The following is an 18,708-nucleotide window of genomic DNA, read 5'->3' on the forward strand; positions in this document are numbered from 1 at the left end:
ACTTTTTCTAAATGTTCTAAAGGTGCTAACCTTGTTGGTTACATTGACTCAAATTATGCAAATGATATAGATAGTAGAAAGTCTACTACCTCCTATATCTTTACTTTGTGTGGTGCATGCATCAGTTGAAAATCTCAATTACAACATATTATCAACCACTGAAGCAGAATACATAGCCACCACTGAAACTTTTAAAGAAGCCATCTGACTTTAAGGTGTCATAAAGGAAATCGATTTTTTGAAACAAAAAATTATTGTTTTCTCAGATAGTCAATCTCTATCCAACTTTGCAAAAATCCAGTATATCATAAAAGAACAAAACATATAGATGTAAGATATCATTTTGTTAGATATTTAATTGAAAAAGAAATAATTAATCTTGAAAAAATTAAATATGAAAAAAATTCCTGCAGATATGGGAACTAAGTGTCTTCCTATACAAAATTTTAAAACGTGCCTTAAAATTTTAAACTTAGGATAATACACTTTATTTCTAACCTATATACACTTGCCTTTTTTTCCTCTTGCAGGTACACCCAAGGAACCCTGGCTATGATTGAATGCCAGATCCAATAAATGGGCCTTGATCCTTTTATAGGTCTTACTCCAAGGTGGAGCATGTAGAAAATAATGCCCCATGACTCTTTTATGGTAGGCCCAGCCCAAGGCCCATCTGCTATCTCACTTGGATGGCTCACATCAGCCACCCCACTTGGCCTATGGTTAGGCCCATTACCTGACCCAAATACAATTACTAATCCTAACCTCTAAAAAATCTCCCGTAGTTTTTTGGCCGAATAGAATAAGAAAAAGAGAGAAGAACCGATCTTCTTCCTAAGTACCTTGTGAACTTAGAAATACCTAAGTGGTAGGACTATGTGATTTTAAGCCTTGGTAGCCATGGTTTCTTCGTGCAATCGGTGGTGGATTGCTGATGTTAAGGCCGTGTGCTTCCTCCTCTAATCTCGGCTCACTGAGCCTTTTACCATTTGTATTTCTGTTCTGACATTATTCCGCTTTATTTTGTAATATTTATTGTAAATCGGTTTGTATTTTATTAAGGGTTGTAAAATCCATAATTATTGTAATAATTTGTGTTAGATTGTAATTGTTTGGGCTCATCACTGGGTGAAAACCCAACAGAATCACTAACTTCGAACAATGATCTAAAGTACTTGAGTTGATCATTAATCCTACTTTGCATCAAGTGGTGTCGTGCACCTTACTCTCTCGTTTTGCTTTTCACTGTATCGTTGCTAGTAAACATAGTAGAACGCGAACAAAATCTTAACAATGTCTACCACAATTGCATGAAAAGCAACCAAAAACTCATCATGTCTGGTGGACTCCATCATGGTCTACCAACAAAAAGCAAGTCAAAGAAATTAAACACACTCCCAAACAATCTGACATAGAAACAACATCATATATATGTATCGATGAACATATATGTTCACAAAATAAGCTACATTTAAAAGATAAAATTTTATTCACATTAAATTCAATACACAAAGAACAACTGATGTAATGCTACAACTGTATGAAAGGTGGTAAAAAAAATAACTCGCTCTTAACCCAACCCCACTCGACTATAGATTAGTATCAAAATGGTACCTGAATTCTTTGAATGGGAATGAGTTCTTTACAACCCAAAGAATGTGTGCTATTGCGATTGGCAATCCTGAATAACTAATAAGAATTTCTGATGTGAAACACGACAAACAACCAATGTCAATTTTGATATAGAGAAACTAAACTATTCAGACATCAATCTGTGAATAACACCAAAAAAATAATGATTAGAGCCTGAAGCAGCTGATCTTCCTCAATACTTCAATTTTGCCTTTAGTTTTGCTATGCTTGAACCTTGACCTTGCGGAAACTCTCATCGGCAACATCATACTTATTATGTTGTCTATTTCAGAAAGAGGGAAGCTCTGTAGATCAAAATGAGACCAAGAAAATGTTGTTTGGTTTTTCCAACATATAATTTTAGCATTTTTGTAGTTAAAGAAAATGATATTTAGGAGGGGTTTTTTGAAGATGGGGAGCATTGGTCAATTACCATTTAATCCACTAGCTTAGGCCTAAGGCAGATGGGATTGCAACTTATTAGGCGTTGTTTACAAAATTAATTGATTTCTTTCTCTCACTTTTTCAGATATCATTTCACATCCATGTTTGTTCGATGTCTTATTCTGTTAGAGCCCATGGCAATTCTCTATTCTAACCATTATTGACTTTTCCAAGCTTGGTAATCAGAATTTGAGCTTGATCCCGGATGAAGAATTAATCGAATCAGGTATCTTACCAAATGTCTATTACAGCATAATCACCGGAGATAAACTGAAATAAAATTAGAGAAACATGCAAACAATCCCCGTGATATTACAAATAAGCAAATTATCCCCCTGCGAAAATAAAATATCAATTCATCCCCTTGTTTTTTTTAAAAATGCAGCAATCTACCCCCTGTATTTTTTAAAATAAAGTAATTTACCTCCCAGTCTAAGAAGCAAATTGTTAAGACGAGGAGGGTAAATTACTTCATTTTAAAAAATACGGGTGATGAATTATTTTTTCACAAGGGAATAATTTGCTTATTTATAATGGAGGTGTAAATTACATTAAACCCAATAAAATTATACTTGCCAAAAAATCAAGATTCAATACAAATTGGAGGGACAAAACAACAATCTTATTAAAGATGTTTTCTAAAACTGAGTTCCTCCTCATTCACAAATTTACCCCCTCTCTCTCTCCGTCTCCAAATGAACCTGATTTTCTTGTATTATCTCAATCTCATTGTTAGGCCAACTTAGGCATTATCGATTGGCACTGAATTGGGGGGGGGGGGCGGCAGTAATTTCAAAATTGAAAGTTGTGACTTCTTTTGCTTCAAATATATATAATAAAGTAACATAAATTAATTTAATCTCGAATTTTATCAATACAAGTAAATAAGGTATATAGCCTGATATTAATCTCATTCCAAATTTTATCCATTATTAATATATCAAAACTTAATCCTATTCATCAAAATAAACAAGGCCTTAATCAGACTTATCCAGGATAATCACAGGTATGCCTGATTTAAAATAGGCGGGCTCCAAAACAAATAAATGTGGGACAAAACCAAATATCAAGCCTTGTGCAATGGAGTAAACATGATCTGAAGAAACCTTCTAAATTCAAACACATTGATAACCATTTTACTTGAATTGCATACGAACACTGTTACAAGTAGCTGCTTGGCAGCTATGGTGGATGACGAGATCCATAAATGCCAGAGTTTTTACAACTTCATGGAGGGGATCATCCACGGATGGTCCTAATTAGCGCTCCATTTGATGGAACTAATTTTTTGGCTTGGCGGAGGCCAATAGTGATCGTTATTCACACAAAGCTGAAGCTGGGTTTTATTGACGGCACATTTACTGTGCCAGACAAAACTTCTAACACCTATGAAACTTGGATTAAGGTAGACTCAATGGTGACGTCTTGGATTTTGAATGCCATAACTAAAAAGATCTCGAAGGCTTTTCTATATACTAAGTCCTCTAGGAAGCTTTCGCTGGACCTTGAGGAGAGGTACAGAGAGAATAACGGTCCTCTTGTATATCAATTGCAGTGTGCTATTGCTTCAATTACACAAGTAACACTTAGCATTGTTGAACACTTCAATAATTTGACTGCGTTATGGGATGAATTGAGTGTCTTACGCCACCCAAAAAAATTTGCACATGCGGCTTATGTACCTGTGATGCCACTAGAGTAACAGCTGAAGAAAACAATTTAACAAAGTTTGTACAATTTTTTATGGGCTTGGATAATAGTTATGACAGTATTCGAAATTAGATCCTAGTGATGGATCCTTTTCCCTATGTGAACATAGCATTTCCCATGGTCCTTAGAGTTGAGAAGCAAAGAATGGTAAATAGACAAGGGAGGCTACTGAAGGTGTTACGTTGCAAACTAAATGGACTGGTTCAAGTGGAGACACACGAACTTGTTAATGCTTGTGTGTGGAATTATGTTTGTTAATGCTAGTCGCCATGCTCTTTTTCAGTCCTTGAGTATTATTCATCGACAATCTTGCCCTCACACACCTCAACGAAACGGTGTTGCTGAGAGGGAAGGATAAACACCTGCTTAACATAGCTAGATCACTCCTACACCAAGCTTCTCTTCCTCACAAATTCTGGTACAATGCATTTTAACTACAGCCTACATTATCAATCGCTTACCTTATTCCATCTTGCAGTAGAAAACTCCTTACGAAATCCTTTACCAGAAACTGTCATCCCTTAATCACCTCAGAGTTTTTGGGTGTCTATGTTATGCTACAACTGTCTTACCTCATAAAGACAAGTTTGATCCCAGGGTCTCAAAGTGTGTCTTCATTGGCTATAGCCAAATACACAAAGGTTACAGACTTTATCATCTGGAGGACAAGACCATTTTACCTCTAGAGACGTGCAATTTCATGAAAACCAATTTCCTTTTTCAACTACTCCATCTACTCCTACTCCCTACTTACCTTACCCCTACACTTGACACAACATCTAATACTTCTATTGTTCCTTAGGTCCAGATCTGTTCGGACTCTATTGTTCTTAGCTCCTCAACTTTAAGACCTCCCTCTGCTTCTGTTCCTACTCTTTGAAGGTCACAAAGAAGGGTTGTTCAGCCACAATGGCTACAGGATTTTGTATGTAATCATACATCTTCTTCTTCAGATCATCTTTGTGAACTTGGCTCTTTTAGTCCTGCACACATGTTGTTTTTAGCGCAAGTAGATGTTGTTCAGGAGCGTAGGTCTTTTATGGAGGCTAACCAGTACCCTCACTGGAGCTTGAAACGCTGGAAAAAAACTCCACCTGGACCTTACAATGTTAACTGCAGGCAAGTGAGCCGTTAGCTCTAGATGGGTTTACAAAGTTAAACTCAAACATGACGGCTCCATTGAATGGTACAAAGCTAGGCTCGTTGCCAAAGGTTATAATCAAATTGAAGGGGTTGATTTTATTGATAGTTTTTCACCTGTGGCAAAGACTGTTACTCTCTGTTTATTCATTGGTACTGCTACTGCTCATCGCTTGCCTCTTTTACAGTTAGATGTTAACAATGCCTTCTTTCATGACAATCTTGGTGATGAAGTCTACATGGTTCCACCTGAAGGGTATAGTAAGGCTCATGGAGGCTTAGTTTGTCGCCTCAAGAAATCCTAATATGGCTTGAAACGAGTCTCTAAGCAATGAAATATTGAACTTACATCTAAACTGGAAGCCTATGGTTTCAAGCAGTCACCACATGATCACTATTTATTTACCCTGCGTTATGCTTCTTGTTTTTTGGCACTAATTGTATATGTTAATGATGTCCTTCTCATAGGTAACTCTTTAGATGCCTTAACTATAATCAAACACTACTTGGATGATCTCTTCACCATAAAAAACTTGGGGCATGCCATATTTGGGCTTGGAACTAGCAAGGTCTTCTCTTAGCACTAATTTTAATGAAAATACTTGCTGGATATAGTTCGTGATTATCAATTGGATGATGCCAAGCTTGCAACCACTCCTCTACCTGTCGAGATCAAGTTTGATGCCTCTTCTGGACCCATTCTTGCTTCCCCTGATCACTACAGAAGATTTGTTGGTAGATTCCTTTACTTGGGCTTCACTCGTCCTGATATCTCCTTTGTAGTCCAATAATTAAGTCAGTTCATTCAACATCCGCGTCAACCACACTACGAGGCTACCTTTCACCTGGCTTGTTACCTCAGAGGGATATCAACTCTTGGCCTATTCTTTCATGTTGGTACTCCACTTCAACTTACTGCCCATTCAGACTCTGACTGGGCATCCTGCCTTGACACAAGGTGCTTTGTCACTAGTTACTACATCTTCCTTGGTGACTCCCTTGTTCCTGGAAAACCAAGAAGCAAGCAACCGTATCTCGCTCTTCTGCTAAAGCTGAATATCAAAGTATGGTCTCGACTATTTGTGAGTTGCTCTCAGTAAGTTACATTCTAGGTGAATTTGGTGTTTCTGTCGTCTCCCCCATTCCCTTCCACTGTGATAACAAAACTGTCATCCACATACTGAGAATCCCATTTTTCATGAACACACCAAACATCTTGACATAGATTGCCACAGAGTTCATGATCAATTCAAATTTGGCTTCATTTTCCCCAACGTCTCCAATCAGCACTAAGTCGCGGACCTATTCACCAAAGCTCTCCCAGGGACTCAATTTGGGAACAAAACCAGATCCACAATTAAGAATATCTTTTCCAAGAAACAGTTTGTCCGTGTGATTTGAATACAACAACACAATGGCAGCTTTTTTCATGACTGAATACACCTTTTTTACTAGAAAAATTGATCAGTTTTTACCTTAACAGAATAATACAATTCCTTCAAAATATTATGGCATCCAAATGCAAACTTAAATAAAAGCTGCAACCAATATGTCCCCATATTTACAAAAATATATCATTTTCTTCAGTTTCATAGCACGAAAATTATCAATTTACACTTTTAAAACCTGTTCACAAAGAGAACTACACATCTTTCTATGTACAGGTTACAAGACCAGATACTGAAGACAAAATAATGGTTACTTAGGTACCAAACAACCTAGCATATAAAATAATAAACCCAAGCTCCCCCCTGAACCATTTTCCTTTTTTCCTTCTTTTATCGACCGATCCAAAATACTACACTCCTGCATAACTTTAACCATAATCAACTCTTAGCCTCTTCAACTCAGCTTGGAAACTAGGGCTGGACTTGAGTATTCGCAGTGCAAGAGCCCTTATATCCTCCCGTGAACAATCTCGTGATATACGAACTAGCTCCCACAAGGCACCTCCGTTAATCATTTCCTTAGCGTTGATCTCTGGAATGAAGTAATTCTAGCATTTAGTTATATATAAATCTAGTCTAGTTGTCCTCATATAGGAAAACGTAGAGGCGTAAAAGTTTACCATGTTGTGCTAAATGGCAAAGTGCCAGCTCAATGTGACGTCTGATTGGTGAGGCTTCGTTATTAGCATTCTGCACGATCCAGGGAAGGGCACCATCTTCGATTAGGACTGACCTCCCACTCTTAGTCCCTGCTGTGAAAATTAACAAGTTTATAGATATAATTATTATGTTTATGTCACATGTTAGATGGTTAAGACACTACATTTATAAGAGTATCAGAGAAATATTATTACATCCAACACGCATCTTGCTGAAATCTTTAAGTTTTTCCCAGTGAATTCTCGAGCTAGAAAGGGTAAGAAAGGCACTTTCTAAAGCGAAGGAGCACTAGTGTCAGCAAATGCAAGATTGAGAAACAATATTCACTCAGCCGCTGTGCAGCCACTTACTCACAGATTTGCAAATTAGGAGACAAAAAAATTGTTAATAGTGAAATTTGGACTTCGCTAACTTGAGCTAGTGACTGATTCAGACATTCCAAACACAAAGAAGATAATGTGAGACTGACTTCATCCAACTTTTACTAAAATCAGCAAGAGAGAGCTAAAAACTCCATGCGTATGTGTTTATAGTCACCCGTGTGATTATGTTTCCACAAGAATTCTTGTCTAAACCAGGATGAAATCACACTTTTTGAACTATACACCGTTTTTTTACTTGACATATGATTAGTTTTGGTTCAAACAGGTCAGGCTAGAATTTATGCATGTTTTGGTAGGGGCTCCAGGAGCCTGAGAATGTCACCTTGAGAAGATGCTCTAGACTCGCATTTTGCAAAGTTTGCAATCCCTCGGGCAACTTGAGCAAGAACATCTGGATGTCTGCATCCAACCATTCCTAATAGCGCCCTAACACCACCTTCAGCTCTAAGCTTTGCTTGTAATTTATCTGTCAAATTCAAAACAGATGTTAGCAACAGCAAAAACAGGAGCCTGACTGCGACTCCACTTCATTTCTAGGACACACGTCAGTGGGAAGTGTTGTGTATGGCCTGTATTTTTTTGGGGAGACATCCTTAGGAAACTAACAAGGCCATAAAGATATCGAGCATGTCTACTGACCGTTCCCACAGAGATTAGCAATGGCTCCAGCAACCATGCGGAGTGTCTGAGGATCCTGAGCCTTGGCTGCTGTCAGTGACAACAAGCTTATTCCCCCTTGAGACATAATCAGCTCCTGGTTGGTTTCTGCCAATCACCATGAATTAGAACTTATAAGCAGGTGAAGCAGAGACAAAAATATCTTCATCAGTACATTGTGAATCCCGCTCTAACTGAAGGGAAATTACCATTCATTGCAAGATTTGCAATAGCCCCGGCTGCCACTCGATGAACGGTCTCGTCATTGGAACTTCTTAGGAGTGTAAGCAAGGATGTGAGTCCACCAGCCTCAACAATCTTCTCTTGATTTGACTCTGCAGATTAAGGAAAAATGACAAGTAAATTTCACAAACAATGTGAAGAAAGACAATCAGCAGTACATAGAGATAAGGCGGACGACTGATTTAGCCACCACTAACAAGAGGGCCAAGCACCTTTACTAGTTATTGATCAATCTACAAAGCAACTGCACTATAAGACACAGAAGTTGTCTGAGGACCATTTAATTGGAACATATTAAACCCAGCTTGATCTTTGATAGTTTGACAATCTCCACAAATGTCTTCTCCCTCCAAGTTCATATTCATTTTATAGTGACTGGTTAAAGTAGTCATTCACACAAGTGACATGGTCATATCTCATGCATTTTTACCACCAGATTTAAATCCCTTCCATTCACAGACCTACTAAAGAACTCTCAAATTTCTTCACAATACTTTCATGTACAGCGAGCAATGACCATGCTGGGAACAAGCATCTATGGCTCAAATCCAGGAAAATTGATACTTACCAACATGAATTTGTTGCTGGGTATATACAGAAGCCAATATCATTACAAAGAATCATTTAAAACAAAAACAAAATGAATGCGTGATTCGAAATATGAATCAAAAATGTTTTAGATCATACCTTCTGCAGCCAAATTAGCAACTACTTTTACAGCATGAATACGTACATCAGCATCTTCTGATTCAAGTAATGACAAAATTTTGTGCAGACCCACTGTTGCAAAGTGATAGAAGATATCAGCAAAGAAAAACAAGGAAAGAGACAGATTAACAAATACTAAGAAAAGTACAAAGACAGGAATAGTCCACCACCTTGTTCAAAGAGTTTCACAACCGAGGCTTTCTCTCCATCACCTGAGTCTCTCAGCTGTTGATGCTTGACCTCAGGCATGAGAGATTCCATCGAGCTAGGTGTGTTTCCACCCATACCTCTATCAAGATTTCTTCTTGACTACAAAGTCATAAAGAATCAGAAATTAGAGAAATCCATGTGAGCAAAATTTAGGATGATCACAATTCACATACTTATTTTTAGAAGTCCAAACATTCAAACAATATATTTTCTATATACAACTTGTTGGATGATGGAACACCCGATCCAGCTTCTGTTTTATTTACTGATTTCACATTAGTGCTTTCTGCAAACTGCTTACCTCATCTGCTTCAAAACTTATCTGTAGCAGCTGACTTTGTAGCATTTCTATTTCTTCTTCAAGTTTTGCTTTTTGGCATACTTCATCTTCCAGCATCTTACGAACCTTCAACAGTTCAGCATTTCTAGCAGCCTAGTCACCAAACTAATTGCTTTAGAAGCCAAGTTACAGATTTAGCAAGAAAGTATAATTGGTATGATTAATGAAGATATTAACCAATAAAACTAAACCTCTGTCTGTTTCCAGTGAATCAATTGACTTTTAAGATTATCAATTTCAGCTTCTGCAGCTTTGCGTAAAAGAATTTCATTGTGAAGCTTTTGTTTAATCTCTGCAACTTCACCAGGAGCAAACAGCACAGGAGGCTGCAGGGGCATAGAACTCGGTAAGAAATATTTAGAAGGCTAATTACTGAGAAAATTCATGAATTTTTAATTACTCGGTCGGACAATTAAATAAGTAGTTAGCCAAAAGGCGGGGGGGGGGGGGGGGGAGAAGGCAAAGAAAAGGCAGATAGATATGGCAAAATTGCTAATTTGTTTGATGACTGGGAAGTTTCTAACAATATCTTCTCCACTAATGATATAGAAGATTAGTGTCGACATGCAATTGAAAGGACGACATTAACCCCAAAAATAGAGAAGACATTAATTTTGAGTATCACAGCCAACTTCCAGACTTTCCCAACACAAATTCATATTTGCCAGTTTATTCCCTTGTCTCTCCACTCCGCGTAAATACATCTGCCTTGGTGAGAAGTGAACAAGAATTAATGTCTGTTTTAGGTTGAATATATTACCCGTATCTTCCTCATGTCATCATTCCAATTCTCAAGGTATTCTTTACATGTTGAGAGTCTAATTCATCAATTCGACGCATAATAGTTTTGAAATTCACTAGTTTGGAACCTATTGCAGATCGAAGTGTCTGCCATCCAAGTTTGTAATCCAAATAGAGTGATGGCTCTAAGAGTCTAAAGGAATGCAATACACAACAGGATTATTCAATGTATTTGTTTTCCTGTACTGGAAGATAGCACGAACTCAACCTGAAGAAGATGGTCTGAAATATGCACCAAAATTCTTGAGGGTGTAACGGAAAGGTAATAGCAAACTTTACACATCTTGCTATGGCAATTATCATTTTCATTATACACCAAACCTTTAAATAATTCTACAAGATGAAAGTGAGGAAAGCAGCTCATAGTGATGCTTATAATAACTTGCATTCGGAATAAGAAAGAGTATGGAACAGCCAGAAAGCACACAACTAAACAAGCCGAAAACATTAATTAATATTACTAGATGAACTTCAAACTTTGATGGCTGGAAAAGAAACTTAAACTGGTTTGTTTCATTTGGAAAAGTAGTCTCCTATTTCCTATTCCCTTTATAAGTTAACTGCCGCAAGGGACTCCAATAAAAGCTCAACACGAATAAAAGACAAAACTGTGTATCGCAAGAACAGCTTTAGCACCACCAGTTATTCGAAAAATCTAGCAGCCTAATATTTGAATCCTCTACCTCGTGAAAAAGTTTCAATCAACAGCACTGTATGAAAGCACCTATCATGCTATGTAAACAAACTAATATGCAAAATACCACGCGGTTTGATTTCTGTTCAATGCCATCATCAGATGGCCCAAGTTTGACTTTTCCATGTCCATGCTTTTCTTGTTTTTCCTTCCATTGTTCCTCGAGCCTTTTTACTGATTCCAAATAGTCCTTTTGACACCTCAGTTTCTCCTTCTGAAAAAATTACAATAAATAAATGATAAGTAGGCAAGTCGAGGTTCAAACTCGAACATATGAACTTATATAATATTAGCCTCATAAAAGGATAAGCATAATTAAATGACTTTCTCCCAATGAAATAAATATATCATCACACCAACAAATCTAAAAATCCCATCTAGTGCTGTGTATAATGGAAAAGGCAAGACTGCGAGGTATGCAACCTCAAACCTGCCTACAAGTTTCATATATGTGCACATAAAGGATTCATGCAAGCATGAGATTTGTGATGTTCCATATGGGAAAGCCAACTTGCCCACCTTCATGTGTCAGACAAGAGAGTCCCAGCAGTTCAATTTGACAAATATGTCAAATAAGTAATCAAATTGAACTATCTCATGCTTTCTGAAATCTCTAAACTTATTCTTTTACCTCCCCCTGTGCACATGGTGCCTATCCCACTAAGCATAGTTAGACAATACATTTAGTTTCTTCAGTTTAATATAATTTATTTGCTTATTTTTGTTGAAAAAAGTGCAAAGTTTTATAAAAGGAAGGGAGGAATATACCTTACAAAAGAACTAGAGAAAAAACTATTTGGTTTGAAGGTCATTTAGATTCTTTTCTGTCAAATATGTTCATTTTCTCCAGAAAATATGTTCCTTTTTCCAAGAAAGGAATTATTCCCATTTAAAATTAAACTACATTTATCAACCCATAAATGAAGAAAATTGAATCTCCACACACAAACACAATCATCCACAAAAGCTTGCTATTTGACATGAAGCTACCAACTCATGATAAAGCCATTTATAAAGGAATATCTTTTAGGTTAGCTCCGAAATGAGGATGTCTAACGATTCTGCAGGACTAAATAGGCGTAGTTGCATAAAGAAATCCCCCTTTGTGGAACCCACTACTGTAAGCTGCTTGGGAGCTAATGAAATTGTTGCATAAAGAGATGAACCATTGCTGCATGACTATTTATATTCAGCATATTCCCCAAGTAAACAGATTACAGTGTCTTAGATGACATTTTAACAGATAAAATTGAGATAGAAAGAATAGAGTTGATGTATATTCACACCCAGGATCATACGCATTCAGCGGATTCACATACCTCCAGCGCATCAGCATAGCTCAGTTCAACTTCAGAAATACGCTTTTGTGCTTCCAAAGCCATCCTTTCAATTTCATCCTGGAATGCTTTTTGTTGCCGTTCATGTTCTGCAATTAGTTTGTCCAATTGTATTTCAAGCCTCCGTGATAAACTCTTGTAATCAAATTCCTCTTTAATTTTTACCATATTCTCCACCTTCATAGCCTGCAAAAACCATTACCAAATAACAAAAGAAACAACCATAATAACAACTATATTGATACTAGAATTATTCTGAACCCAGTATTAGTGTTTCCCTCGTATTTTAGTCATAAATCATAATATCTGCACACAGTTCCATACTTTGTTTTTTAACCCATTATTAGAAACAGTTGGATCAACCTGAAGTATCCCCGATCTTATCTAGTAAATTTGAAGGTTAAATAATTGGATAAGTGAAGATATCTGTAACTCATATTTATGAAGCAGCCAAAAAAATTGAACTCACCCGTTGTCCAAACATGATGGTGCTGGATGTCTCTCCTCGGTGGCGCGGTGATGGCCCAATAGTAATAACCAATGAGGTTCTTGCTGTGCCTGAGAATTGAACATTATTTTTGGATCTCAGTTACAGAAATAGTGAGAACAGATAGCCACAACACATAACTACCAACATCAAGTGGTTTCCCATCAATTACATATAAGAAAATCTTTACAGGAAATTGGAATCAACTAAAACCTCCGGAAATCACATAACTGTAGATATAAAGTTTCAAGCAACTGCTGGGGATTGATTTACAAATAACATTTCATAGGTAAATGTATGTTATATATCCATATGGACTTGGAATTTAAAATAAATATAATAAGATAAAAGAAATCATTTCACATTTCTCATGCAAGCTACACCAATTCTTTGCACTCTGGCATAGAATATAAAGGTCAGTGCAAATTAGCGGCAAATAAAATGATTACTAGAGGGAAAAATATTCTAAGGTGCTAAACTTCATGCATATGCTGCAAATTACATAATGCATGCAAGGTTTTAAGTTGTACATCTGCCACTGACATGTTCCAAGTTTTTAGTTTATTGAACTCAATTTGTTAAGTTCATGAATCAAAACTATTAATCATCTCAAGAAGAGACGAGCGACTTAATCATAGTCCTCAGCAGAAACCATAAGGAAAAGTAACAGAAAGTAGGAAATTAAAGTATCAGCGGATATTCCATTATGATGAAAAGTATTATTCAAATCTCCAAAAACAACTGTTACCAAAAACAAGAGAAAACTTAGCCAAAAAAGAAAGAAACAAAGATGAAAGTATTTTGCCAGCTGAATGATCAAACTCACAGAAATCAGCATAAAGAGACCCTTAAGACTTGAATATATTCGTCTCAAGACTCTCAAGAAATTTATCTATACTTTCTGCTGACTACCCAGGTTTTCCAAGACATCACAAAATGTTAATTTTACACACTTTTGCTTTGCAATATGATTCCATGATATCAGCCTTATTTATGCAAATTATGACCTCCAAAAGAATCCCGAAGCAATCTTGTGAGCTTTGAATCACGGACAGGAACATGGGCACTGTTCTCTGCCAATGCATTAATACACTTTCCTAATGCACTTAAAGAGAGATTGATAGATTTTGCTTCCTCCAACGTATGACCCTCACTCCCTGCCAGATGGAAACAATTGATTGTCAAAAGTAGGAACAAAGAAAGGTACCATTGCAATTTTCTTTAAGACTTAGGATGCTGCTGGGAGGAAGAAACTATAATAAATGAATGCACATTGTGGTGGTCCTTAGAGACAAGCAGACAACAGATAAATTTGCCATAATCTCCCCAAGTATTTATAAGAGTAAAGATTATTTTGGTCCTTGACTTTTACCATTATTATCACATTGATACATGAACTTTTGCAAAAAGATCTAATTGATACCGAAGTTTCTTCATAATTATCAAATAGATACATGAGTTTTCACAACTGCTCAAATTGACACTTGAGTTTTTCCATAAATGTCAAATAGATATCTATGTCTATTTTAAATATTTTATAAAGACAAATATATCATTTAATCCAAAAATAGTTTTAGTCATTTTTTCCATGTGGATAGTATTCATTTGTTTATCATGGTACATTCTATGATTAACTAAATTATATGATTTTAATTATTATAATAACAGTATTAGTAATTTGTAAGATATAAATATCTAGCCCAAAAAATTAAACATACACTTGATGGGAGCCAAATACAAGAAAGAGCAAGACATAAAGGAATGCAGGAAGCAGAGAGGGAAACGGCCATTTGCTAGATAACATGTCTACATCCATTAAGCAATGAGAGAGATATGCAGCAGATGATTGAGAACCAGCAAGACTACTTCAACAAGTACCAAGATTGTGCAATAGAACACATATTCTCCTATAGTATCAAAGCAATACCTGACTTGTCAATTCGTTCAGAACCAGCAAGGTCCACAATCACTAGCTTGCTTTTTCGTACAACCGGAGGCTTCAATGTTTTACCCATTAGAGCCATGCTACCATTTTCACTTGAAAGCGAAGAATTTCTTCCTTTGACGGACCTCTTTATGTGTACCTGCAAAGAGACAGATCCCAACACACAATAGCCATAAGATGAGCAATCAATAGCATGAGCTACCTACATCTAATGCAAAACAATATCAAAATAATAGAACTGCATTTTATTCACCATTAAAATGGCATGACTACGAGAGGATTCTGTATTCAATTTTGTGTTTGCAGCAAATCGATGAGCTTCTCCTAATTGTAGTAATTCCTTAAAACTTTTATGATCCCTAATTTCAACCAGAGTCGCCCCCGGTAGAGAAACATCTCCACTTTTTGGATCTTCCACAATAGATATACTGTCATTAGTTGGATTAAGGAGGTCCTGTACCGTCTCCATATAAAGCTGGATGAATATATAAACAAAATAAAAGTTAAGCAACTCCTGACGTATAACCATAAAACTTATTGACTGAATCAACAAACATCTTTTCAGAAAGCAATTATTGAAATTTTAAAGGTGGCGAGTACTCATGGTTAATAGAACCTGCAAATATGAAACAGAGACTAAATCATTCTCAGGTGATACTTCTGCTAGTATATCCTCCATTGCACGCAACATTATTCCACGATCAGCAGCATCTTCTTCTCCTAATCGTCCCAGGGTATAGGTTTTCCCTGTACCAGTCTGCCCATATGCCATCACCGTTCCATTGTAACCCTCCAGAACACTCTGCAGAAAATAACATGAATGCACCTTCTACGTTAAAATCAGGAAAGGATTTAGCAAATTTTTAGGTCCAACCAGGGTGAAGACCACACAGCACCACTTTACATCAACCTATAGAAAATCCAGAAGTCTATAATATATGAAGCGTTCATCGAAAAAATCAAATTGCAAAATATCGTGCAGCACCAGAACTCAGTAGAGAAAGATTTTTGGTATATATAACTATATGTTGAAGATATCTTACACAGGAGTCTGATGACATTCTTTGCAGAAAATGCAGAGGTAGAAACAAATCAAAACATGAGTAGAGCATAACATAACAACTTGGACCTATATGTTAAATCAGACACTCAGAGCATTTGACACTAATAGTATCCAAGAAGATCAGCTAAGCATACAATAAAAATATAACATCAGCACAAAATATCAGTTCCCAAGTCAGGAGAAGCATACTTGTAAATTAATAACATTGCTTTTAAGTTTTATTAGGAAGCCAATCATCCACAAATTTTCAAGTAAGAATCAACTTATTGGGAGCCTTTGGCACCAGAGCCTCCAGGAATAACGTCCGAGATACCATCAGAAGCTTATATAGAAGTCAATTATAGTAAATGTTGCAAACTCAAATCATGTTGTTATGAAGAAAAAAATATATAGCAACAGAATATTTTCACATACGACGGAATATGACCTGTAATTTTGGAATAATCAGGAAAGTAATGAGAATCAGTATATAACTCAAGTTTGTATTTACCTCAGTAATGAGAATCAGTATATAACTCAAGTTTGTATTTACCTCAACTACGGGCTTTGCTACAACTTCATACACACGCTTCTGAGATGCAAACTCTGTTAGAACTTCATCAAACTCATAAGTATCAGAATCCCAATTGTTTTTCCGAAGTTTCAACCGTTTGAGCTAAAATAAAGCCAAGAAAATTACAGTGTCAGATGCAAGCAAAAGGTTCTAATTTGAATTATACAAAAATCTGAAAGATGGGTTTCTGATAGTGAGATGAAGCATCGTAATACAGTGATAGTGTTGTATGGTTCTACCTCTGGTTGCGATTCCACGCAATCAGCAAAATCAGCATCCGCCACCATCTCTTCTGCATTTCGAGGTCGCAATCGGACAGCAACTCGCACTCTCCTGGAAACTACATCACATATTCACAAGTGATCATCACTATAGTGAAAAGACTACATAATGCAGCAGGGAGAGGAATGTGTGGGGCAATTGTAGGTATATTATTCAACAAAAGAAAATCTTCACATTTTTTCTCAGGCAGAACCACCATAGGGTCAGTACATAAAGCCGCACAAGAAAAATAAGAGGAAAAGAACCCAAAAGAAAAGAAAATATCATAACTGCATAAATCACATTCGCTCATGCATAAATAACAAAAATTATGTCCTCTCCTTGCTGCAAAGCCTACAATTTCCAAGAGGATAAATCTCCCATCAAAGAACTTCTAGCCGAACCCTCACAGAAAATAATCACCAAGGGTGAGAGAGCAACGTAAATAAACAAGTAATTGAACCGTGATACGCCACCAAAAACATAAAGTTTAGACAATTGAGTTCCATTTCAACAAAGAGAAAAAAGGAAAAAACTTAATACGAACTACAGCAAAAACACATGATAGATGATAACAGAAAAGCAAAATTTTCACTACATAAGAAAGTCAAGATCAACTCTTCATATTCTACGCAACAAAGAGAAGCAGACCCGGAAAACGCGAACAACGTTCAAAACGACAATGAGCCCAAAATAAACTGAAAATCTCCGTATTCAACAGGAAACATCCAAAACCTACCACATTTCTAACCCAAAACCCCTCCATCTGAATTACGCTAAACACTACCTGTAGAATCATCACGGCTCGAACCGGTGCTGCTGCGCCTTAGACTAGTAGAAGAAGACGCCGTCGGCTGCACCTTTGACTTAGAAGAAGAAGACGGAGAATACTTAGAACTGTGATTCTCCAACTTCATAGCTCCTCCTCCACCTCCTCTGCCTATACTGCTGCCATTTCTGTAGCTGTTGCTCGACATTTTCTTTCTTCTCTCTTCACATTGTTTATCTTTACCTGAAGAAAAGCGATCAGAGAAATTCGAAATGGCTTTTGGAGTTTCTTGACAGTTGAAAAAAAAGAAAAACTGAAACTAAGCACTGTAAAAGGGAAGAGAGAGAGTGGGACTCAAACTATTATCCACCAAAGGTCGCTTCCGTAATTATATTTAATTAAATTTGGACTTAATTATAATATTAGAACATGCAAAAATTTTGAATAGTAATTATGGAAAATTTTGAATGTAAATATAATTTTTTTATTAGGTTAATTATATTTATATTTATTGATTTATATTTTATTTATATAAATTACCCCTAGTTTTTATATAATTATAAAAATCACCCATAATTGTTGTATAGCTTGTATAGTGATACAGACGTTTTTGGATGGTGTAAGTGTAAATTTTTAAAAAGAAGGGGTGTTTAGAGTAAATAATTTTGATTTATGGTTATATGTATAATTTTTCAAATAATAGAGCTGATTTGTACAAATAAATCATAAAACGAAAAATATACATATAATTATCCCCTTCTTATCTCATTTGACCATTCTTTAATAATTTTTTTTAGATTAAATCGCGCCAAAATCACAATAAAGATTATAATCAATACTTTTTAGTTCATTAATTATTTTTAATCCGGTTTTCGAAATAAATTTAGTTTTGAAACTTAGCAATAATTTGTATTTACATAATTAATTATAAAATCATGACCTCTAAGAGTACAATCACTTTTTGTAATAAATTAATTATTTAATTTTTTTTATAATTAATTATGTAATTATATTTAGCATTGATAATTTGTGAATGTATGGATGTAGAAGTAATTATTTAAAAAGATGATGGATCATCAACTTTTCTTTTCTTCCCTTTTGTATATAAAATTAAATTTATACCTTTGGTAGTGATTGGATAAATGGGCTGACATTATTGTCCTCCATGACTCTTTGGGAATGGGAAATAATAATGCTATTTTGTCATATAATTATTTGATATC

At 36.0% G+C, this 18,708-nt stretch overlaps 1 protein-coding gene across 2 annotated transcripts; it reads right to left on the reverse strand.

Annotated features, from left to right (window-relative positions):
* Window positions 1–6,486: 6,486 nt before the first annotated feature.
* LOC105155754 (kinesin-like protein KIN-UB) lies at window positions 6,487–17,823 on the reverse strand. Of its 2 annotated transcripts, none has more exons than XM_011071695.3 (19): window positions 17,504–17,823; window positions 16,695–16,795; window positions 16,435–16,557; window positions 15,456–15,641; window positions 15,093–15,314; window positions 14,822–14,978; window positions 13,902–14,051; window positions 12,877–12,965; window positions 12,390–12,593; window positions 11,138–11,284; window positions 9,767–9,901; window positions 9,537–9,668; window positions 9,196–9,334; window positions 9,005–9,097; window positions 8,284–8,409; window positions 8,057–8,182; window positions 7,740–7,883; window positions 6,995–7,126; window positions 6,487–6,906 (listed from the first exon to the last, which is right to left on the reverse strand). In XM_011071695.3, exons 1-19 carry the CDS (start codon window positions 17,691–17,693, stop codon window positions 6,743–6,745), a joined length of 2,760 nt encoding a protein of 919 aa, XP_011069997.1. In that variant the 5' UTR covers window positions 17,694–17,823; the 3' UTR covers window positions 6,487–6,742. The 2 variants fall into 2 exon arrangements, with proteins under 2 accessions (XP_011069997.1, XP_011070006.1); XM_011071704.3 differs by having other exon boundaries at window positions 6,995–7,123; window positions 17,504–17,822.
* Window positions 17,824–18,708: the final 885 nt, after the last annotated feature.

The sequence above is a fragment of the Sesamum indicum genome, linkage group LG1, assembly GCF_026168435.1.
Source record: "Sesamum indicum cultivar Baizhima isolate 11 linkage group LG1, ASM2616843v1, whole genome shotgun sequence".
In the NCBI taxonomy this organism is placed as follows: domain Eukaryota; kingdom Viridiplantae; phylum Streptophyta; class Magnoliopsida; order Lamiales; family Pedaliaceae; genus Sesamum; species Sesamum indicum.